Source organism: Myiozetetes cayanensis, unplaced genomic scaffold, assembly GCF_022539395.1.
Source record: "Myiozetetes cayanensis isolate MyiCay16 unplaced genomic scaffold, myiCay2020 scf29, whole genome shotgun sequence".
In the NCBI taxonomy this organism is placed as follows: domain Eukaryota; kingdom Metazoa; phylum Chordata; class Aves; order Passeriformes; family Tyrannidae; genus Myiozetetes; species Myiozetetes cayanensis.
Window position 1 is genome coordinate 4,736,168 of NW_026087510.1, and position 24,568 is coordinate 4,760,735.

The 24,568-nt window shown below is 49.3% G+C and overlaps 1 protein-coding gene across 1 annotated transcript in view; it reads right to left on the minus strand.

Annotated features, from left to right (window-relative positions):
- Positions 1–313: 313 nt before the first annotated feature.
- The window catches only part of POU2F3 (POU class 2 homeobox 3), a 38,531-nt gene continuing 14,276 nt past the window's right edge, over positions 314–24,568 (minus strand). The window contains 12 exon segments of the mRNA XM_050323236.1: positions 314–441; positions 1,029–1,161; positions 1,634–1,700; positions 3,081–3,242; positions 4,394–4,530; positions 5,094–5,235; positions 5,540–5,722; positions 5,833–5,915; positions 8,573–8,675; positions 9,667–9,731; positions 9,734–9,770; positions 23,201–23,235. Of these exon segments, the coding sequence (XP_050179193.1) occupies positions 402–441; positions 1,029–1,161; positions 1,634–1,700; positions 3,081–3,242; positions 4,394–4,530; positions 5,094–5,235; positions 5,540–5,722; positions 5,833–5,915; positions 8,573–8,675; positions 9,667–9,731; positions 9,734–9,770; positions 23,201–23,235 (1,187 nt within the window). The 3' untranslated portion in view covers positions 314–401.

Sequence of the window (24,568 nt, forward strand, 5' to 3'; positions counted from 1 at the left end):
CAGCAACAGCAGGAGGGACCCTCCTCGTGGGGAACGGGGTTTAGGGGGAGAAAGGAGAGTCCTGACACAAGAAATCCTTCCAGGTTAGAGCCTGCCAGGCAGTTCCAGCGAGGATGCAGAGGCTTGCAAGCAGAGGGCAGTGTGTGACATGCGGGCAGGGCTAAGCAAGGGCTCGCTCGTGGAGGGAACGTTCGTGGGGCTGGGAATCCTCGGGGGAAAGCGGCTGCAGTTTGAGTCCCTGGAGAGTTCCGCTGCTCCAAGGGGTTCCCTTGGACAAGACCTTCGCGTGGCAGCACTTGGAAGGCACTGGAAGGCCGGGTGTTGCCCCAGGAATTGTTCCTGGAGGAGTTGGTCCATGGCTCGGAGTCAGAGCTCCTTTGACACACGGTGGAGGGGTGGTCTCAGTGGAGGTAGGTAGGTTGGTTCCATCGGTACCAGGATCTGTTTGCAACACAGGGAACAAGAGCTACAGTTGGTGACGCTTCCCCCTTGAAATAAAAATCTTTATTATTCCATTTCTAACCTTACTTCACTTGGCAAACGACCCTTTGCTCCCTCAGCAACCCCCTGCCTTTCTAGGTAAGATCTTCATGACTCCATGTGCTACCTGGCTGTTGGACCTGCCCCATGTAAGAGGAGGCACAGGGTGATCCATGACTCAAATCCCACCCTCTGCTCCGTTTCCTTCCTCACACACCACCCCTGATGTGATGGGGCAGAAGCTGCAAGTGCAGAGAGCCCTGAGCAGCACAGGCACCTTCAGTGAATAACCAGGAGGGCTCTGAGCCCGTGTCTGCCTCGATGCTTTTGCAGCATCTGAAGGCAGGACAGAGGAAAAAAAACATTAAAAAAAATAAAATAATAAAAAAAAAAATCTCTGTTCTGCCACTGTGAAAGAGTCACTCCCAGCACAGCTCTCTGGGTGGCACTGCAGGAGAGAAAATTGGCTGTGGAGGGGGTTATCCAAGCAGAAACAGCAAAATATCCCAGTGCTGCCCTCCCCAGTGCCCTGGTGAGCTCTGCCTTACCCTGAAGAGTTGAAACCAGAAGAGTTCATGGCAGCTTTGGAGTTGCTCTGGGCTGTGCCGGGGCTGCTGGCATGGAGGGCACTGCCAGGGGACGAGGGCCTGCTGGAGTTCCCTGGGGAACACGATGATGTTACTGCGTGTGAGAAAGCACAGTAAGGCTGGGGTCTCCTCCTCCTGCCAAGGACAGCCCAGGCCCAAACGATCCCACCACGTCCTGCTGTCCCTCTGATTCACTGCCTGGCCCTGCAGGGGGAAATTGGGGGACCCCAGGACTGCTCCCTATTCCTCCCTTCTCAGAGGAGATCTGACACCCTGACCTATCTCCCCCAGGCACTCCCCTTGCTTGGCTCCTACGTGTGTCTGGCTCCCAAACCTCAACACCCCACCAAAATTTGCCTGGGATTATCCTGGGAATTCTTTATCTCAGCCAAGAGAAAAGACTTGGCTGCTCTTATCCCATGTTATATGGGGATACTTTCCCTGGCCAAACCCAAGGGTCTTATGAAGAGTATCCTGCCAAGGTGACCCCGAAATCAAGTAGTCAGGGAGCAAGGGCAGAGGGAGGAGGGAAGGAAGGTGGATAGGGCAGGATTCCCAAGGCTTACCAGTCCCAGGCATGGTGCTGTGCACTGGATTGACAGAGAGGGGCCCCAAGGACCCTGAGGTAGAGACCTGGGGAGAGACAGAAGCAGACAGCAGTTGGCACTGTGAGTGTATAAATCACATAATGCCACTCCTTTCCCATTCCCTTTGGAGTGTGCTGGCTCCCAGGCACACTTATCACCTATATCATGGATATTTCTCTTCCCACTCCAGTGCAGAAGCACCATTCCCATACCCAGGGCCACGAAAAGAAACCAGAATTAGTTTTACATGTTGCTGGCATCCTCTACATCCATCTAAACTCATGGACCAGCCATGGAAAAGCCTGAAGTGATCAAAGTCAAGCCCAAATTTTCTAGAAGTCCCAAGATCCCCGCTGCAGGAGTGGCTGCCCTTTGGATGTTCTGCCTGAAGCTTACCAGCTCCCTCTGGTCCTGGGCACAAATAATCCCTTGATTATGGCCTTGAGGGGGTTGTGGAGGGGTGAGAATTCTCAGTCAGTGATTTGGGAGCTGCAACCCAAGCAGGTCTGGGGTGTTTGTTGTTCAGCCTTGATGCTGAAGGCAGGCCCAACTCCTTGTGGTGCTTTCCTGCCTTCTGATGGATAATTCCAAAGCCCAGAAGATTTTCAAGATAAAGTGTTGCCTGTGAGTACAGACTCTCCCTCCCACTCACACATCTCTGCAGGGAGGTTCCTGCCACTTTTAAATGTCAAAGCAACCAAGCAACTACTAAATTAGCCGGCAGAAATGCAACAGCAGCTCGTTGTCCACTGACAGTGGATTACAAGGACACGCTTTCAACAGGTCTCACAACATTTTCCTCATCTTTTCCCCATCCTCCCTGGCAGTGAAAATGCACTTGCCCAAAATGTGAATGTACAACATGAGAGAAGAACAACCAGCACTAGTTGAGTGTATTCTGTGCTCCTGCACAGATGTAAAACAACAGACTGATACATAAATGGTTGTCATTATGTTCCAGAGTTAACAACTAAATTGATGGGAGTGGATGTAAGTCTCAAACTCCAGAATGCTGATGCCTCCTCCATTAGCTTTGGAAAGGTTTTCCTTACCAATCTCAGGGGGAAAAGTTTTGGGACAGCATCCCCTATTTAAATAAATGATCCTACAATTAAACTAAACTGTTCCTTCTGGGAAACTTGCATTTTCTTCCTACTGTTTTCAATAATAGAATAAAAAAATAAACGTTCTGACTGGGATTCCACCTGAGTTGGGATGCTGATTACATGCCCAATCCCTGACTAGCCCAGGTGCCTCTCTGGGCACTGCTGCAGGTGTATCTCCCCACTGGACAGTGGGATCAGGGAATACAGGGTGTGTGTACAAAGGAAACGTCCCTTTTCCTGCAAACCCTTCTGCCTCCCCACACCCTTTGCCCTCCTCTTCTGGGATGGCACACAGAACTCCTTGCTCCCAAGTGTCTCACCAGTCTGGAGTTGTAGATGGGTGATTTGATGGGGGATGGCATCGGGCAGCTGATCCGCTTTTCCTTCTGGCGCCGGTTGCAGAACCAGACCCGAACCACCTCCTTTTCCATGGAGAGCTGCTCTGCTATCAAGGATATCTCCTCTGAACTGGGCTTGGGGTTCTGCTGAGAGAGGCAGGAGGTTAAAGAAGGCCCCAGAGAGCTGCACCTTAGAGCATCAGTGTCTGGTGCTGGCAGGACAAGGGCGGGGTTGGCTGCGAACTGGGGAGGGGACAAAACTTGCTCTTAAGATAAAGGGTAAATATTTGAGTGAGAGATCATGTTCTGTGAACCAGCTTGGACAGCAAGCCTCAGGGAATCCGTGTGGGGTGGGTCACCCATCCCTGATACTGCACAAAGCCCCACACACTCTTTAACAGCCCCTAAATCATTGCTGGGGGGGGGGGCACCTGAAGCCTGGTGGTCTTATCAGCCAGCTCTGAGTGCTGGTTGTGCACCATCTCAGAAAAGCCACTGCTCCTCTTGCCTCCTCCATCCCTCGTTTACAGAGGGAAATGATAGCAACTCATTTATTTCCTGGTGCATTCTGACAGCAGTTTCAGCTCTGTGGGGGTTTGATCTCAGTTGGAGACTCCAAGGTCAAAAAAACTCCCGGCACGGAGGTGCCAAGGCAGCAGTTCCCATCACAAAGGACGCCTTCTACCAGCTGAAAATGAGGTGCCAAAGTGATCTGAGGGTGGCTGAGCAAATTTTGATATGAGGGAGAAGCCAAGGAAAAAAAAAAAAAACCACAAGGGCTGATCAGAAACAGTTTTGATGAGAAATTTTCCATGCACAATTTAGTCCTGCTGATTAAAGCTCCGTTTGCTTTCTGTGGTGATTTTCCTTGACGTTCCTGATGCTGAAAAAGCAGAAGGCTCCACTTCTGAATGGTTTCAGCTGCAGTATTTGGAGCGACTGTGGGCTTACAATAGCTGCCACAGAGCTCCTGTGACACAAACCTGCAGCTCAAAAAGAGAAGAGGTGGGTGCAGGAGGTCAGCTGGGTGGGTGATAATGGGGAAAATGTGGTGATACAATTGTAATTCCCTTAAAACAACATTTACCAAGGAAACAATGGGGAATTTCTTTGGTTTTAACGCTTTCCCTGGTAACCCCTTCAAGCATTTTCTAACCTGCTTTCAAACCAAACCAAAAGAGATGCCTATTTTTTTTAATTTTTTTTTTTTTTTAAAGAGGATTCAGTGCTACCACGGCCTGGAAAATACTGAACTCAGAGAGAGTTCCCAACACAGGGGAAGATTTTGCCCTCACATCTTGGAATCTCTTCTCCAGCGTGGAGCGAATGTTGGTCTCGATGCTGGTTCTCTTCTTCCTTTTCCGTCCAAACATCTCGTTCACTGAGGGGTAGGAATTGGGGGTGCTCATGGAAGAATCCAAAGGAGCAGATTCTAGGGAAAGAAGGAGAGAAAAAAAAAAAGAGATATTCAAGGAGATGATGAGTTGTTTCCATCCCCAGATCCTTTCTGTGCATTAAGGCACCTCCTAAAATATGTAAAATGTTCCCACATTGTAGATCCTTCCTCTGATGAAGATCAAAATTGCTCCAGCGGCCCCAGATCCATCACTGAGCTTGTCCAAATCAGGGAAGAAAGAGGAGTGCTAACATCTTAATCCACACACTGCTTTTCCTTTGTCCAGCCTGCCCTGATGGGGATTTTCCAGGGGTTTAATTTCACACAGTTAAAGATGTTGGCTAAACCACTTGGATAAATTAGTCAATATCAGTCCACAGAGGACACCAGGCCAGTCCTGCTGCCACTGGGGATTTCCCCTCCCAGTGATATCTTCCTTTTCTAAATCACAGCTCCTGGGCTGATCTCTGAGCACCTCGAGCTCCTTCCCATTCCTTCCAGTTTACGCAGGGCGGGATTGAAGGGATTATCCTTTTCCCGGAGGTTCCTGGATGGATCCTCTCGCCCTTGGTGGCATTTCTGCACCTAATGTCACCCACCTGCATCGCTCAGCCACTTCTCCAGCAAGGGTTTGAGCTTGCACATGTTCTTGAAGCTGAGGTTGAGGGCCTCGAAGCGGGAAATGGTGGTCTGGCTGAAGTCGTTGCCGTAGAGCTTCCCCATGGCCAGTCCAACATCCCCCTGCCAGGGAACACCCAAACCCCACCATGAGCTCAGCAAAGCCCCTCACAGATTCCTGCCCTCAGGCCTTGTTTCCGTGACCTGCCTTGCCAGGGAAAGTGGCTTCATTTTTTCCCCACAGGGATCTGCCCCACACCCCATCTGTTGGAGAAGGTGCAGATCACGAGGTAATGAAGTGTTAGGAAGGGTTTGTCCCTTCCTGTATTTGGAAGGGGATGCTGCAAAATGAGCCAAACTGTATCTAACCCAGCCCTTCCACCATCCCAACCTGTCCCCCAACCACAAGCCACCCCACCCCTCCCACCTGTGTGAACCCCAGCTTGATCCGCCTCTGTTTGAAGGTCTTGGCAAACTTTTCCAGCTCCTCCAGGTCACTTGGCTCCTCTGATGCCCCTGAGGGAGTCAGGTGCTTTGCCACTTGCAAATGCTGGGGGACATCCAGGTGGGGCTCAACTGATGAGCCAGGGAGCCCAGAACGACCCACAGCCTGTGAAAACAGCCCCAGAAAAGGATGTTCAGGGTGACAACGACGGGAAAACACCCAATTTTCTGCGCCCTTTGCCCTCCACGAAGCAGCACCCTGCAGGTGGGGGTTACCTGTGATGCCAGGCTGGGTCCTGGCTGGGAGAGGAGGAGGCTGCCCTGCTGCTGAGGGAAGGAGAGGAGGTTTGGCTGCAAAGCTGAGGAGAGAAAAAGAGAGACACGTCTGGTCAGGGCAGCTCCTCCATCAGCTGGACATCCCTGCCCAGGAAAGGCTCGTGGAGCTCTGGGTGTTCAGCTCCAGTAGTCAGTTCTTGCTCAAAACACAAGCATTTCAGCCATCACCAAAGTGCCTGGTCCTGAGCTGGAATATGAGAAAGAAAAGGTTCTTCTCATGGCTCTTTAGCCTGAAAGGGATTATTGCAATAATTATATAAGTAAAATATCTCATCTGCTGATCCCTGCGTGGAGCTCATCACCCTAAGGCTGAACCAGAGCTTTTTATAGACCTCTAACTTTGATTTTAGGGGCCAAGCAGCAGAGAATTCACTCCACCCTGTGTGGTGATCTCTCCCAGTGCTTAATCATTGTAGCTGTTAGACAAAATGTACATCTTATTTCCAACATAAGCTTTTCTGACTCCCAACTTTCAGCCACTTGATCTCGTTAAAAAAAAAAACCCTGATCCCACAGTTAATCTCGTGAGCCCTCCCACTCTGCTTTCTATTATACATTTCATTTTCAAGTGTCATTCTGAAGCCATCTGACCCTTTCTTCTCTGCCCCAGTGTATTTCATATAAATTGAATTTCTTGTGGAATATATATGGACAGGCACAAAAATGATGAAGGGGAAAAAAGGAAGGGAAATCTATAAACCCAGCAAAAAACTAGTATTTATGGAGCCTGTGTAATTGTTTGGTTGACAAACTGCCAAGTACAAGCCCATATCTCTTACAGGGAATGTCCTACAGGACTAAGTTGTGTAGTTCCCCAGAAATTTAGTTTGGATCAAGTCCATTGTGAGTGAAACCTCTGGAATGCAGAGAGGATTTATCACCTCTCTACAAACAATCAATATAATTAATTGATTTTAACTGACAATTACAGGGAAATCCATAGAAATTTATGGACTTCTGCTAATAAATAGGAAAACAGATAATCTCCAGGATCAATCTCTCCCCCTCTCTCTTTTTCTGCCTTTTCCTTGTTGAATTTAGCTCTTAATGTGCACTGTCCCCTTTATTTATTTAGGCTGGGGTTTCAATAAGCCTTCCCTAACGCTGGAACAACTTTGAATTTCAAATCCAGGCTGGTAATGAGGTGCACATTTTTAACAGAGCAGGTAATTAATCACAGGAATGGCTTGCCTAGGGACATGGCAGATGCTCTGTCATTTGGAGTCTTTAAAATCATGATTGAACACCTTGGTGAAAGCTAAGCTGGAGCTCAAATGAAAATTATGGGCTGGATTCAGGAATCACCGGTCTGACAGCTGATGAGATTTGAGGCTGTTTTCACAAGATGAAGACTTCAGCAGCAATATTTTGACTGCCAGTATTCCCAGCATCTCCCTGGCTGCTCATTCCCACCTTCAGAGCACGGAGCTCAGGGCTGCGCAGGGGAATCACATCAGGCCACGAGGAACCAGAGCTGGGGGTTTCTCTGCCCTAAAACCACCTTTAAACCAGCAAACCCACACTGAAATCCTTGGGAAGGCTGAGCCCACGAGCCCCTTTGGCCATAAAAATCCATGGACTGAGGTGCCCATCAGTCAGAACTCTGAGGGTGTTCCCTGATGGCTCCAGGGACAACTCGAGGAATATTTTGTGCATCTCTTCAGCAGGCAGAAAACTCCTCCTGTGTCTGTGCCAAACAACTAATTCTACAAAACCAAGCTGTGCCTTCCCTTCCACTCCCCCTTGGCTGTGCATGGACACAGCAAAGGATCGTTAAAACCTGGCAATCACTTATGCAAATGCAAGTGCTCCTGCACAGAAACCCAGCTCCTGGCCAGAAAAAATCCAGTCTTGAGCAAGTCTGGAACTGGAAGGAGTCACAGCCAAACCAGTGGCCATCTGTGGGGAGTTAAAGCTGCCAAAAAAAGTCACTGAACAGAAGAAATTCTAATCTGTAAAAGGCAGCAAGTTCTGCTTTGAAGTATAATATACTTATTATACCTGAATAAAAGCTGGCAGCAAGCAACAGATTGCCCTGATCCGATTTCAAACAAACTATATTCAAGATTCTTGGTAAATACACATCATGTAGTTTCTTTACACATCACTCAGCATCATTTGGCAGAGAGAAGAGTTTATGGGCTGTCAGTAGGAAATAAAATTCCCATTTGCCCACGTACAGGGTATGTACCAGTGGGTTTGAGCTGCAGAGATTTAAGGGTTTCATTCTGAATTTTGGTCCCCACAGAGTGAGCTCTGTGCTGGAATAAATCAAGAAGACGAGCCAAGGACCTAAATCACTTTGTATCTGTCGGGTGATGGATCAAAGCCTGCATTTGTCCCCAGGGAGCATCTCCTTGCTGTGTTGCTGGGAATCAGGCAGTGTCCTGAATTCCCGGTGGGAATTCAGCCTGGCCCCAAGGTGGCACTCTTGGAGCGCACAAGGTGCAGGTTCCAGGAGCATCTCCAGAGCTGGACCCTTCCACGTGGATCTGGGATCATCCCCCGGCGTGGGAACAGCCCGGGATGGGTGGGAAGCATCGGGTACCACGGGCGGGGGGGGAACACGCTGGGAAAACCCAACAGGTTGATTAAAAGCAACACCCCTTTGAGAAGAGATGTTTCTCCTCGGTATTTATCTGCTTCTAACGATGCCCATTTCAGCTTTTGTGGCTCTTACCTTGTTGTCCTGCCTGAGACTGGGACAGAAGAAATTGGGGAACTGACTGCATGTGTCCAGGAAGCAACACAAGCTGCTGCAGGGTGTGGAGGGAGCTCATATCCTAAGGGGAAAAAAAAGCAAAGGGAACAGTAAAACTGCTGAAACATCTCCTCTTCTTGACCCCCTTCACACCTTCCATTGAACTGCCAACACACTGGATGTGTGTGATTTGAGGGCACAGATCCAGAGGCACTGCAGGGTCTGAAGGTTGCAGCTGTGTAAGAGGAATTCTGTGCACACATACACGTGGAGAACTGTCTGCTTTTTACCTGAAAAAAAAAAATTCCTCCTTGGAAATGACATTTTTGAGGCAATCAAGCCCTGGTTGTTAAGAAGGAGCAGCGAAACCTCTTGGATTTCAGTTTCTTCCAGATAATGCATTTTCAGGGAGTGAACTCCCTAAAATTACACAGCAAATTGCAGCAGACTGTCCCAGAGCCTGCTTTTCCACAGCACTGTTTTAAATTTTGGGGGGAATTTAAGAGTCCCTAAATTGTATAATGGATCTGAATACTCCACGAAAGAACAAGGGAAGAGATTGCTGAGCATTTGTGTGACCTTCTGGCATCCAACTCCTACTAGAATTTAACAAGAGTTAAGTGCTAAACTCCAATCTTTTTACCTGGGGAAAAAAAAAATTCCCCTCAAGGAATTAATTTCTTCTCTGGTGTAAATCAATTTGAGGCAAACTACTGGTTGAGATTAAGAGTTAATCTAGCCTAGAATGTTATCTGCAACAATGGCATTAGCAGGCACCCATGAATGAGGAAGAGCAGAGCAAACACATCTGACACTCCCCCTTGGTGTTGTCTCAGCCTCCAACTATTTCCAATTCAAGGGATTTCCTGACCATGGTGTGGTTTGCCTGCTTAGCAAGCCCTCAGAGGAAATCCCATCCGAGGATGTGTCCAGTCTACTTTAGAATCCACCTGCAGAGAAGAAAGGCTGAGGAGGAAGCTGAATTTTACTGGCACAGCCTGGTGGAAAAGTGTCAGCGTCCCCAGGGCTTTGGCAAAGGTCTCGTGGATCCCTGGAGCAGCCCAGCCACTCACCCCTGCAATTTGGCTTCCAGGCATCATTGATGATCCCTGCACGAGGTGACCTGACCTGGGGGGATGGCAGATTGCAAGGAGTCGCTGAGGTCTTCGGTTTTAATCTGAAAAAGAAAGAGCAAAGCAATTGCAGAGTTAGGCTGGGAGAGGTCCAAAAGAGGCTCCTTTCAGGGACATTTAAGGGTCAGGACCTGCTGCTTCCATGGCTGAAAGGCAGGATCATCTCCCACCTCTGCTCCCCATCACAGGGACAGAGTTCTCCTGCTCTGCCAAGCCTAGGGCAGTTTGCTCAGTTAAAACACACCAGTTGAAACACTTCAGGAAGCCACCAAGTGCAAGGCTGAAAGCGTTTTGTGGAGTTATAATGAAGACAAGAAGCAATTCCTCTTCACAGATCACGACTGACAGATCCCCCCTTGGCAGGGCTGGTCGTGGAGAGCCTCTCATTTGGTTCAGGGAGCAGAGAATGGTACAAGGGGATGGGGAAAAAAAAAAAAAAAGAAAAAAAGCAGAGTAATCTTCCAGTCTAGAAAATGCAGCACTCCAGGCACCAAAAGCATTTGCTTCGCTTCTACCAAAAAAAAAAAAAAAAAAACCAAAAAGTTTTAAGGAAAAAAAAAATCTCCTTCCTTAGTTACAACAAGCTGTGGAAAAAGAACTGGAAAACTTCATTTAATTGGTGTCATTTAATTGGTCATTTTGAGCTACTTGAATGTTCAGGAAAGGTTCTTGTCTACAAGGCCAAATAAAAATAATCTTAGTTTCTCTGTCAGCATTATTAAGAGATGAATTTGCCCAAGGACCAACAGCAAATCCTTGTTTCTGGCTTATTCCTTAGTCTCCATGTTAATGTCTAACACTGCTACTACATTTAAAAATACACATTTATTAGAAATATCATAATAATAACCTCTTACATCACTTTGTACTTGTTGAAATCCTTCAGTAATACTGACTGGAACAGGAGGGAAGGCAGATTTTAGAGGTTTTTAGGTTCATTCCTGAAAGCTGTGTGAGGAGTGTCTATGCACAGGAGGCAGAGAAGTCCTACAGAGCTGTTAGAACACACTCTAACTAAGGAAAGAGTCAAGGAAACTTCAGCTCAAGTTCCTCTCAAGCCTGACAAATCCAGGAACAAGGCTCAGACCAGGAGTCCCATCCAAGAGCCTCTAAGATGCCACAAACTGGGAAAACCAGGAGGACACCAGAAAGGACAGGTCTTGAAACCCCTGTCCGTGGGCTCAGCACTGCAGACCCTCACTCACTGGTAGGATTAACCCTCTCCATCTCCCACCAAATTACTCCCAAGCCCCACATCCCCACCAGAGGTGGGCAGGGTCACCTCGGAGGGGGCTTTGTCCAACTGATGGGGCCTTCAGGCCCTACAACCTCCCACCAGCAGAGGGGGACAAGAATTTCAGCCTTAAAAACAACATCCCAAGAGACTCTTTTGGGTCAGGGGACGTTCCTCTCCTCCTCTCCCCCACCTGACCACAGCAAACAAAGCCACAGAACCGCTGAGGTCGGAAAAGACCTCCGAGATCGTCGAGTCCAACCTCTCTGACCGACCTCCAAAGGAGAGGAAAACGGGATCACAAGAAGCTCCAGAGCGGGGAGCTGCAACCTTCACCTCTGCATTTTGGAAGGGAAGGTGATTTCAACACCCCCTTTCATTAACAGCTACAGCTCTGGCCACCGCCGAAACCAGTTTTGCAATAACCCCAGCTCCTTGCAACAAGGGGCAGACACGCTGCGAATTCCAGCTCTTTCCTACCTTTCAGGTTGGCATGATCATTCCCTCTTAGCCCGGTGGGAAAAAAAAAAAAAAAAAAAGATGGAAAGATCTTCTCGATCACTATCAAGTGATAGTGTCTAAATCAGTGAAGGATACACAAAAGGTTCAGGAGAACACACCGTTACCCCTGAGTCATTGCAGGCAAGGGGATTTATGGGTGTTTTCCTTTCTGAGGGTGTATGAAAAAAAAAAGCCAAAAAAAAGAAAAAAAAAGGAAAAAATATAAATAATAATTAAAAAAAATCAATAATTTCGCTTGCAGTTCATGTGTGCGTGCGCCTCATGCCACGTAGTCCTCCAGAAAAAAAAACAAAAAAAACAAAAAAACAAAGAACAAAACAGTCCCCAGAAAAATAATAATGAAGTCTTGCAGGTCTCAGAGAACAAGGCGCCGGGTCCCGCCTGAGTTCCGATCCCGATAGGAGCGGGGTGTTGAAGGAGCACAAGCCATTTCCAAACTGAAATCAATTTTTCCAGCTGCCAAGCGGGATGATCTGGACTCGTTCCAGGGAGAAAGGGGTGTGTTGCTGCACCCCGGCATCGCACAAGATGGGAACGGGAGGTGGGTTTGGCAAAGGACCGGTTCCCGATGTAAAAACAACAACATCTCCCACTGCTCCTTCCCCCGTCCCTGGAATTCTCTGGCTCCCTCCTGCGCAGTGGGCGGGAACCTGCGGGTTCTTGACAAATCCTTCTCCCCCCCCCACCCCCCCTTTGCACCTATTTCCATTGGGTTTAGGCTCGAATTTACCTCTCCCTCCTCTTCCTCTCCCCACCAGGCCTGCAGCTGGTTAATTGTTCCTTAGCAGGAGTTGGGGGTATATCCAAAACTTTTGGGATGGTTTTATGCAAATCCCGCACCTTCGTGGTTTTTTTGATTTTTTTTTTTTTTTCCCTGGCCAAACCGGCAATATCACCAACTGTGCCTGGAAAACAAAAAACCAACCCCAAAAACCCCAAAAAACCACACACATTGTGGGCGAGGCCGCTCAATATCATGAGATTCCCGTAATAAAATAATGTGAATTTCAAATTAATCAAACGAGGGGAGGAGTTGCCTCCTTCTTTTCCCGGTGCGTGTGCCTCGCATTTGGAGAAAACGCCTGCAAATCTGGGAAGAGTTTTCATTGGGGAACTGCAAAAAAAAAAGGTTGAAGTCATCACAGAATCACCTCATGTAGATATTCGATGAGAGCTGTGAGACCTTCGAGTGAGCAACGTTGGTTCAGTAAAACCGGGATTAGATCCCACTGGGATCGCTCAGGACTTGGGTTTTACATGACCAATGTGACAGATGGGAAATGGGGAACAAGAGCAGGTCTAAGTTCGCTCCCATTGAATATTATTTGTGGAAATAACAATATATAAGGAAAGCAACCTGGTTTAGGGGAAGGTTCCCTGCCTGCGGATGGGAGATTGGAGCGAGATGATCTTTAAGGCCCCTTCCAACGCCAACCATTCCATGATCCCATGAAAAATGAACAGGACCAAGCAATGCCCTGCAAACACACCCTGCCAGGAGGTGAGGAAAGGGGCCTGGGCTGTTGGCTGTGAATTTACAGACACCTTCACCCTCCCTTTGGGGCCGGAGGGGAGTCCCCAGGCAGGGCTGGGAGCCGCTTCCAGCTCCCTCTGGAGCAGGTAACGGCAGGTGGTGGCACGGGAGCGCCAGGATAGGAAAGGAATCACACTTGCAAATCTCAAGTGGATGTTTTCACAGCCTTAAAACGGGGTCAGCTGCCCCCGAGCAATCTGAGTGAAAAACACAGGAAGGGTGACAGGGTAGAGAGAGAGTCCCTTCCGTAGTTGGCTTGAACATCTGCTGGGCCTGGGCAAGGATGGATGGTTTCTTACCTATCTCTGGCCTAAACACAGAAACAAAAAGCAAAACAAACTAAGAAACACATTGAGGGTGATGGAAAATGATCAAAGCTCCTGAGCTTGCTTGCGTAACTGATTTGTGGAAGGTGTTTCATAAACATTTCATAAGAAGGAGAATTATGAAGAAAACATCTCCCAACCTGCCTGCAATTACTGCACAAACTCTTCCTTACCAGTAGGAAGAAGGGGAGAGGAAAAAAAAAAAAAAAAGAAGAAAGAAAAAAGTACATCTGTTTTGTAACTGATCTGTGAACTTCTGGCAAACGTTCGGCTCGTGAAAACATCCTGCAGACATATTGCAGAGCAGTAAAAAGGCAGGAAGTTGGAAGGATTCACCCCAGAAGGTCTGATGGCACCATGGGAAGGTGATAACCTTTTGCAAAGACTGGTCCATGTTTGAGGTGATGGACCGAGTGGTCAGATCCCACTGGGTGGGCAGGACTCTCAGTGTAAACCCAGTGTAGGCTCACTGGTAATCTCAGCTGGGTTTCCTCATCTATCAGGCACCAAAAGCACAGAGTCACAGAATCAACCAGGTTGGAAAAGACCTCTGAGATCATCGAGGCCAACATTTGACCCAACACCACCTTGTCACCCAGATCATGGCACTGATGCCACATCCAATGTCTTCTTAAACACCCCCAGGGATGGGTACTCCACCACCTCCTTGGGCAGCCCATTCCAATGTCTGGTCACTTAAATTCTGATGTCTGATCACTTCTGCAAAGAACTTCCCCCTAAGAAGCTGAATGCAGCCCCCCAAATGCAGCACCTCCTTTTTGTGAGGATGAGCTTTGGTGTAACCGCTCCATCACCCTCCTCGCCACGGTGGGAGCCACTGATCCAGCCCCCAGAGCACTCCCAAAATCCAGATGAGGGGTGCCCATGCCCTGGCAGAGCCAGGCCCTTATAGCCATGGCAGATGAGCTCCTCCAGCAGCAATTATTAGTGGCCGTGAGTGTGAGATGGGAGACGATCCTATTTGTTGTGATGTTTCTGTTTAGGCAGTAACCTCCTTTGAAACCCATTTATCTGCCTCTGTATCTGGCTTATCTCACAGTCAGCAACTCACAGCCCTTTTAAGAGCTTGAGTTACTCACATCCCTCCCTCCAGAGGGAAGAGGATCAGGTGCACGCAGAGGGTCTGAACCACCTGCCCCTTGCTGAAAAGCAACAGCACAGCTCTCCCAGGGCTGAGTCACCCCAAAAAACGCCCTTCAACACATCAGCACTGCCTGGAGCTGCCCCAAAACCATTTGCCTGGAAGCCAAGGGAGGAAGTTTGACGCTGGAAACGCGTCCCAGAGCTGGATGTGAGGCTCACTAAGCCTTCCCACCTTCCGATGGCGTAAGTGCACTGCAGTGAATTACCTGCACACGTGGGCACCATAAAAATAAAAAACACACTAATAATAAATTATGGCAATAATAATAATAATGGGCTTGCAATTACTATTTCCACATGTACTATCCTGCAAGTAGGGCCTTAACAGACACCCGGCAAGGGAGGAGGCAGAGGATCTTCGTGGCAATGCCACGATATTCACCTTTAACATTTGTATCACACTGAAGGCTGGGGATTTTTGGCAGCTGTCAGCACGACAGGAAGGGAGTTAATCCCGTGCTGAATTCCTAACAGGCTGTGTCCTAAAACTCAGCCATGACAGCACACTGAAAAACTCATGTACAATCCCTAACCTCAGCACACCTGCAGCACAGCTACATGAGGCCGTGGAGTTTATTAACTGAGGCCTGATTTGATATGGTTTGTCCTCTGAGCTTCAGCTCTGGCTGTAAATAGTTGTGCTGGTGTAAAAGTGGGGGTGGGAAATCAAAACTTTAAGGGTTTGCCTGGTTCCCAAAGGAAAACAAACAGAAGCACAGGCAGCTTTGCATTCACGGGCTGATGCAGCATTTCCCTGGGATTTTTGCTTCCAAACAAACAGGGAAGAGAGAGAAGTCACCCCCCCTGTGCTGAGGGATAAACCTCAAACGATCACATGTGGCACACCAGGCTTCAAAAGCAGGTGCTGGGTGAGGGAGAGGAGAGCCAAAACCAGAGGTGGGAAGAGCACCTGCCCTGGAACAGCCAAAACTCCCATCGACACCTGCTCAGGTGGGAGCACCCTGACCAAGGGCTGCTCCCCACAGCCCCTGCAAGAGCCTCGGGAGCACAGGGGATGGGCAGCGATTTCACAAGGTGATCTGTGCTCAGGGAGCACAGAGATGGTTAAAAAAAATACTGCAAAGCAACCTCTTGGAGCATCTCCACTCTTGCTGTTGGTACTTCACCACTCACCTGGTACCTCCCCTGCCCAGGCCTGTGGACTTCCCAAATTGGAAGTATTTTAAAAGCAAGGAGGGGAAGGTGCCATTTCCTTGGTCAGAGAACCTCCAATCAAAGCAGGGAAAACAATTTTACCACCACCAAGGCTGTGATTTCTCTCCTGTCTCCACACCAGGACTCTCCCCCTTAGCCATCCTCATCCCTGCCCTCCTGCCCCAACCTTCCCATGCAGTTGCAGCACTGCTCCCTGCATCTCTTCCAGTTCCACTTGCCCAACTCCCAGAGCTCTCCAGAACTCCACCTCTGCCTACACCTTCGTGCTTATCTGCTCTGCTCCCACCCTGGGCTGCATCCCTGCCCCTTTCCTTATCAATGTGATTTCACCAGGCTCCATGGATTCTCCCATGCCCTCCTGCGTGCTCACACAGGTTCCCCTGGAGCCTAATCATGTCCCTGTTGAAGTCAGCAGCAAAGCTGCCTTATTCTGGTTTCTCTGTGGCCAGAATCTGACCCTTAACAGTTCTCCAGATTCCCTGCGTGAAGAATTCCCTCTTTCCATGGATCTCTTGTCTACGGGGAGGGAGCTGTGTTTGTTCTGGACTCTCTGTGCCTTCTGGCTACCAACCAGTGACAAATCCAAACACCTGGCACTGCTGTACAGTGCAGATTTCCCTGGATTAGTCACCCAGGAGGAGAGCAGAGTGGTGTCCACCCAGGTAGCCCCTGGCAGTAAGGCACTTCCCACCCCGTCCCACGTTTGTGAGGAATTAGCTTGGAATCAGACGGCTCCCGTGACTGGGGCTGGCCCCAGCCCAGCCCCACAGGTCTCTCTCACTGGTTCGTGGTAGTTTTGGCACCAGCTGCTGTGCCCCGGGGAACTGGGACACGAGAAGAGCAGCTAGAGGGATTGCATTAAATACACTAAGTAATATAATTAAACAAGAAAGGGAGAGTGAGAAAGATCAGCTTTGGGTGGAGGGGATGAAGCCTGGTGACCGAGGGGAAGAGGAAGCTCAGAGCCAGTTCTCTGCTCCCACCTGGAGCTTCTCTGCTCCAACAAATCCATGTGCTGGGGGAGCAGGGCAGGATAAACCCACCACCTGATTCTGAACCCCCACCTGGTTTCACAGGGAGCAGATCAGCACCTCTGGGAAGAGAGAAAGGTGCACTCTGATGTCAGGCTTCCAAAATTAGAGGCCTTGCTCGGAACCCATCGCCTTCACCTCTTGTGTGCTATGACTTGCCCTCCTGCAGAAACGGGTGCAGGGCCCCACCCTGGCTGGGCGGTGCAGGGTTTGGATTGAATTCTTGGAGCTCACCAGATGAAAGGCCTTCAAGAACTCGGGAGTCCTCTCCTCATTAGCCAGGACTCCAGCAGAGTCACGGCCCTGCACGGCAGCTCGCGCAACTCATCGCTCGAAAAGGTGCCGGGCAACCTCGGCAGTGGTTGGACAGTGACAACCACATGCCCTGAGCTGAGTTTCTGTTGTGGAGACAAGTGTTGTGACCCTTTAGGCAGGTCCATGAAGCACTAGGGCTTGTCACCCTGTGAGCCTAGGAAACACTTCCCAAAGGATGGCTGGAGCCCAGCTGGAGCAGGGAATTAGCACCAAGAGGAGATCTGCCTCTCCCTCATCTCCAAGACGGCTTTGAAACAGCTCTGCAGGATATTTTGCCAGTGGAGCAAGGCAACAGGTGTAGGAATTGCCTTGTAAATGCAGGTTGCTCTATAGAAGCAGGAAAGCAGGACTTTGGGAATGGACTGCAGCTGGATCCTAAGGAGCAGAGAGAATCCAGCCAACTCTGGGTTGTTGTCAACTCTTATTGGCTGGCCTAAAATTAGTTCAGTGGTTTCATTCCACCTCTTAAGGAAAAAAAAAATTAAAAGAACCAAATCCTGGCTCTTAATCCCACCCCCCTTTCCCTCATAAGCTTCCCCAGGGACTCACTGGCCTCTTTTGGGAGTTCATTCCCAGCAATCTCATCTGAGGGCCCTTGCAAAGTGCCAGAACAAAACCAGCTTGAAGAAGGGGTTCCTCTGCATATCTGTCCTAAGCAAAGCAGGGCCATATATAGACACAGAGGGCTTCCCCTCGAGCCAGGGCTTTCTCTGATGCTTTCCCAAAGGGCTGCATTTCAATGAGGAACCAGCACACAAACAAATTTATGCAATCAGTCTGTTCCTAGGACAGGGAAACTTCAAAAGGGAAAGGCCAAGGCAGTGCTCAGCTTAGATCCAGTGTCAGTCAAGGCAGATAGGACAGCCAGGCTGATCTCCAGGCAGTGGAGGCTCAAGAGATGAAAAGCAGATGCAAGACTTAGGCTGATCCCTGGGGCGATGCAGAGAAGAGAGAGTGAAATCTGAATTGATCCCCAGAGGGGAGAAGGAAGCAGGATGTGAACCTCCCCTTGAGAGGAGGGCAAAACAGGACTGGGATGGAAATCTGGAGGGCAGACTGAAACCTGAACTCCCCACAGGGAAGAGCCAAGCAGGAACAGAAATGACATCCAGGGAGCACATGAGATTAGGGGGAGGTGGGAATGAAGAGCTATGAGAGAGATCCCCGGGGGGGAGGGAAGCCCTGGTGGAGCAAAATTAAATCTGCAGGGAGTTTTGCATCCCAGATATTAATAACAAACTACCCAGCAAGGTAGGCCCTTCTTTCCACCTTCAAAAGGATGGAGGGGAGGAAGAACTCGTCTGTGGTTGAGCACAAGACTATGAATCAGAGAACCAGAGTCCATCTCCCAGCTCTGCCAGGGAGCAGGTCCCTGGATTTCAATACACCCCAATGACCACAGGCAACTGTCCCATAAAAGCATCCCCTGATTTCAACTGCAATCACAGCGCTCAGCATCTTTGGGAAAAGCCAGTCTGTGTCTGTAAGACAGGGCTAAAACACCTCCCCACCTTCCAGAGGCACAGGGATGCTAAAATCCATTAGCAAAAGTGCCTTCAGACGTGTGGGTGGAAAGCACCAAACAAGGTCAGAGTGTTATTAATGGCACTGAAAAACGAGCCACCAGAGATTCCGGATCTCAGGTGCAGTTTGCCCACTTTATTTTCTCACATCATGTGTGTCTACAGGACATCAGCTGGGAGGACCTGAGATAACCCACCCTCTTTACCTCAAAGCGACCGTTGAAAATCCCACATAAATTAAAAAATTAAAGTTTCCTCGGACAGTGACTGTCAGATATGAACAGAGCAGGGAGATGAGTTGGGACAAGGAGGTCCTGAGGGAGGGGAGCCCTCTTGCAGGGCAGTAACACGCAGGATCCTTCACCTGGTTTTAGAAGGGGGGAATTTTTCAACAGACCCGGTTGGAAAGGCTTTCTAGGAAGCCTGTTAGAAAGAGCTATTTATCCTCATTGCATTCCCTGATTGGTGTCAACCAAGGAAAACAAAGAATGGCAGCAAAGAGCCAACAGTAAAATTGAAGCTGTGCTGAGTCCTGCTCAAGGACATCAGTGCCTGCTTGACTGCCTTAAATATTGTCAGGTCTCACAGCAGGAGCACCTTCACATCGATCTGATTAATGGTAATGACAGGTTGGATAAACAAATGACAGCCTGTCTTGCAAGGGTCAGCCTTTTGCTGGAATGAAGGTGCATGGCATATTTGGATATGGAGCAGATGCAGATCCTGCTCAGCCCTGCCAGCCCCTGCTCACACAGAACCTTTCAGCTTGGTTTCCAAAGGGACATGTTCTCTCCCAGCACTGAAAGCAGCTCAGGGCTTGAGAGCAGGAAGGGCTTGGAGAGGAGAGGAGATCTGAGCCTGCATTCCCTCCCTGGCACCCAGGCTGTGCCACTGCAAGGACCAGCGTGGTCCTGCACATCACTTTGCTGATGGAAAAGCCATGGGGGATTCAGCAGCTGTGCCTTTTCCTCCTCCAGCTGCAGATCAATGCTCATCCCTGCGTGCTGGGCTGCAACCCTCACACCAGGCACACAAGCCCTGGCATCTCCCAAAAACCATCAGCCCCAGCTCCGTGTGTGTACTCCAGAAGGCAGGAATATCCCAGGGATTAGCTCCAGACACCTGGCTCTCTAGAACAGCTCCCTTCGGAGCCAGCTACAAAAACAAACCAGACAGTATTTCCTAAAGGCTGAGGAGACCAGGAATTAAACCAAACCAGACCTGGGGAGACCACAGCAGCACCTGGGGAGGATCACCACATTAGAGCCAGGGAAAGCTCCCATTTCCAACACTTCCAGCCCTTCTCCTGGTCCCCCTCCATGCCCTTCCCTGGCAAAACTCAAACCTCGCTGGCAGAGTCACCCAGTTCAGTCCCTGCCACGCTCTGGCCACGATCCCAAACCATCAGGAGGCAGATGTCCCTATCCATGCTGCCAGCACCGAAGGTGAAAGTTTATTACTGTCTCTTTGCATTTCCCTTGATATAAACAGGAAACAACCAGCATTAGACTCCCTGGCTGAAAAGCCAAACCAGATAGGCAAGGCAGAAGATGCTCTTTTTTCCATACACACCCTTTCCCCTCTCATTCACATACAAATTACTGTTGCATCCAGGTGGGAGGAGAGTTTTGAAGAGGGGAGGGGAGGGGAGGGAGAGGAGGGGGGAAGAAACGTTTGCCAAATAGGTTGAGGGATCAGAAGGAGCTTTCTCATAAAGCACAGGGCTGACCCACAAACTGCAAGAAAACCTCAAACTCCGCAAAGAGTTTCCCTCCTCCCCGTTTGCAGGGTGAGAGCAGCCACAGCAGGGAATTGGTAGGCAAGGAAGGGGTCTAACCAGGTCACTCCACCCTTCTCTTCCCGCCTGGAGCGTAACATGGGAGGGAAGCAGACCTGAAATGTAGGCCATCTACAAAGACTGGGGGAGAGGCTTAAATGATGTGAGATTTATGATCTTCAAAGTGATTAGCGCCCAGCACTCCAAATAAAGTCAAAGGCAGCTCAGCAGCTCCTGCAGTCAGGTTGGAGTTGGGTTTCAAACCATCCTTCTCTGGCTTCAGGTTGAAAACTTGAATTGCAAGCTAATGAAAAAAAAAAGAAAAAAAAGCCACCCAAAGCCAACCTCAAACCCCAAACCAAATTAAAAAACCCACCAACCTCCACCCCTAATGAAAGAGCTCAGCACCTGATTTTACATGAAAACACTTTGATATTTCCATCTCTCTCCTCTCTTCCTTCTTTTTTTTTTTCTTGTCATTTTGAAATCTATTTGCTAAATTGTGGATGAATTCACCAACAGCTGAGGTCAACCCGAAATGTGAGCGTGGAACCCGTGTGCATTCGGGCTCACGCTCATTTAAGATAATAATTTAAAATAATAATAATAATGGTTGTTATTATTATTATTTTAAATAACAATAATTCAAAATAATAATTATTATTTTAAATAATTTTAAATAAGTCTACACATGGCCTTGAGAGAGCCAAGAGAGGGAGACAAAGAGCCACTTGCACAGCCCTGTGTCCACTCCCGGACTGTTACACCCCCATCCCTGACATCACTGCAAAACCCCTTGGGCAGACAGTGGGGCTTTGGACCAGATTAAAAATAAAATCAAACAATAAAACGAGCTTGTTCACAGCCTTTTGCTCTGCAGATCTTGTGAAATCCCCAGTCAGGTTTGCTACTCACTCACAGGGAGGTGCTGGCACAAATGAACAAGATTTTGTGTCGCCCCTTTGTTTTAAGAGGAAAAAAAAACAACCAAAACCAAACCAGCAGTGGGAAGTGGATGCTACAAAAACCCTTTGACAAAACAGATTTTGGCAAACAGAACCACAACTTCTTTTCAGGAGGAAGAAGTTTCTACCCAGCCAACTCTACTGAGAGCAAGCCCGCCTGCCCCCCCCCCCCAAAACTTCACCACCAGTGACATGAAGAGGACCAGGACCTTAAAAACAGGGGGTCAGATGACTTCTGATGCTCCACCACAGTCAACCAAGTCTCCTCGATTAACCCCAGCCCAGCTTCCAGCCCCAACAATCCTTGTGGTGTTGCCATAGGAAAAGTTTGCGCCGGGGGAACGATCTCGTGCTCATTTCTATCTGGAGGGAATTTTCTTTTATCGCTGCACTTATAAGCAGATTGGATTCCTCTCCTGGCGTGTGGAAAGCCTGTGCTCTGGGCTCTGCAATCCACAGAGCTGGAGACACAAGGCTTTTTTTGTTTTCAGCTGGGTATTCCAAAAACCTGGAAGATGGCTGAGCGTGTTAAGACACCTTTGATTGGGAAGTTACGACCCACCCAGAGCCGGAGCAGCCAAGGCAAACAAACAAACAGCAGCTCTCTGACATGTGTCAGGCAAGAGCCACCGGGGCAGGGCTTGCAGGACCAAAAAAAGCCACCCTGAGAAGGTCCAGCTGCCCCCCTGCTGCAAGCAGGGAGCCTTTGGAAAGGGATGCAAGCCTCGAGCTCAGAGCTGGGAGCAGGGAGGTTGCTGTGCTGCCAACGTCTGCTGTGAGTGCTCGTGGCTGTCCATGGAGTTACAGCCCCTTCTGCTTCCCTGGCACCAGCTCCCCATCCACCCCCCAGAGTCCTGCAGCAGCTCAGGGGAGGTTTCTCAGGCTGATTTTCCTCTTTTGTTTCACAGGTTCTGAGCCCAGCCCTGGTGGCCACGGGAGCCCTCAGCTCTGGACTCAGAGAGCATTTTCATAGAATTCCAGAATGGTTTGGGCTGGAAGGAACCTTAAACATCAGATTATTCCACCCTCCTGCCACAAGCAGGGACACCTTCCACTAGCCCAGGGTGCTCCAAGCCCTGTCCAGCCTTCCCTTGGACACTTCCAGGGACGGAGCAGCCACAGCTTCTCTGGGCAACCTGTGCCAGGGCCTGCCCACCCTCACATTATGTCTGCACAGATTGAAGAGCTGTCACCTTCTGAGGTGACACTCAGGGATTTCTTAGAGCCACATATGAAAATCTGCGGGCACTCAGTGAGTTGTTTTTAGCAAAAAACCGACTGAGGGGTTGGTTTGAGCTGCACAGAGCAGGAGAAGAGCAAACACAGCAGAGACCACGGTCCCTCCTGCACTCGAGCAGCTTTATCTGCTGTCCCTTTCCCCACTGCCCTGCAAAGAGGAATCTGGGGTAGGCAGGCCTGGTCTTGACCCACACACACTCCAAGACCTCAAACCACCTCATCTTTAGTCCCTGCTGATACTCCTGTGAGTCAGCCCTGTACCTCTATCCTCGCATACCACAGCGCTTTCATTGTCACAGTGCACGGGGCTCTGGGGAGGGATTTGCACATTTGCCACTCTAACTGAGCTGCCTTTTGTTTCTAAGTGATAATAATAAAAAAAATAAAATGAAAAGGCCAGCAAAACCCTTGAGCAAGTGGTCATTTAAAGAAACTCTGTAATTAGCTGAACTTCTATGAAATAGGAAGAGGGAAACCAGAGGTGTAATCTGTCATTCTATCCCACAAGGGGAATTGGGAAGAAGTTCTGTGGTCTGTTTAATGGCAGCTTCTGCCCTAACAGTTTTTATCTCTCAGCAGGAGCTGCCTGGGACTCGGCATGATGAGCAATTAAAAAACAGTCATTCAAGAAAGCAGGAGAATACCTGGGAACCCAGGGAGAGTCTTACCTGCCTGTTAAAGTCCAGCCCATTCTGTTCATTGCCTACAAGGAAACAAACAGAGAAACATCTCAGTATTGGTGACAGTCAGCACTGATGGGAGACTTCCAGAACTCAGAACACATGGACCCACAGCCATGGGGCTGGCTCAGCTCAGAGCAAGGAGAGGAGGAGGAAGGGGGAGTCACTGGGAACGCAGCAGTGGAAGGATGAAATCAGCTTTTACGACATTTAATGGTATCAGCCTCTGCTGAAGGATAATAGAAGTGTTTCTTCCTGGGAGATACCTGGCCAAGCACAAAAGGGTGGGGGAAATCTCCCTGACTGCAAGGGAGATTCCAGCAGGGGTGAGCGGGAGGACATCACAGGAATCCAGGGAAACCCAGGACTAAGGCACTGCACCCAAAGCCTGGACTAACTGTGGGAAAGGCCAGCAAACAGGTGGCCAGGGCTGTGAGCCTGGGATCTTCAGGAACCCGTGTGGCACTGGGTAATTATGGGATATCTGGAGGAACAGAGGGTGCCGTGGGGTTGTGCTCGAGAGGCGTCTCCTTGATTCCAGAAGAGATTGGCAGGCACAGGGGGAAAAATCAGACAGGTTTCAGCCTGAAGGTACCGCACAGGCCCTCACTCATTCCCCTTTGATGATAAACATCCCCCCCCCCCTCCATCACACCTGCCAAATTCATCAAGAACATCACAGAGGAAAGGTTGTACTCTCCACAGATATGAATGCTTTAAGGGATTCCACGAAGCCCTTCAGCTGCAAAGGCAACCCCAAGAAACCCCTTCCCTTTGCAATGCATTCCCCAAGTCATTCTCTTCCACTCCAACCGAGTTTGTGATAAACAGCCTTAAATTGTTCACATCCCACCAACACAAGCCCTCGGGGGCCCCTCCTCCTGTTTTTTCCAGTATAACGTTCCCCAGAAAGCAGAGCCCGTGCCCTGTGATCTGATCAAGCTTCAACACATCGTGTTTCTCAGTAGTTCATGTCTCCTGCAAAAAAGTTGGAAAGCAGCTGGGAGAGGCTGTGCAGGCAGGAGTGCAAATCCAGCTCTCCCCTGGACTTGCTCTCCTCAGCTGTACAAGCCTTTGCCCTAATCCAGCCTGCAGTTTTCCATGCACAGAGCATTCCCAGGTGAATCAGCGTGGCCCTCTGAGATCCTCAGGGGGAGTGTGCTCGGTACAATTACTCATGGATGGCAAAATATTTGAGAGTCAACGATAACAGTTTCATGGCAGCCTGCTCTCTGCTATCTAGAAACAGCTCTGGAGATTTTAATCTGAAATGTTCAGCAGCACTGACTGTGAAAACTGAGCTGCAGGACTTTGCCACAGCGCTGTTTAGCAGCAGAACAAGCTGTTGCCCCCATC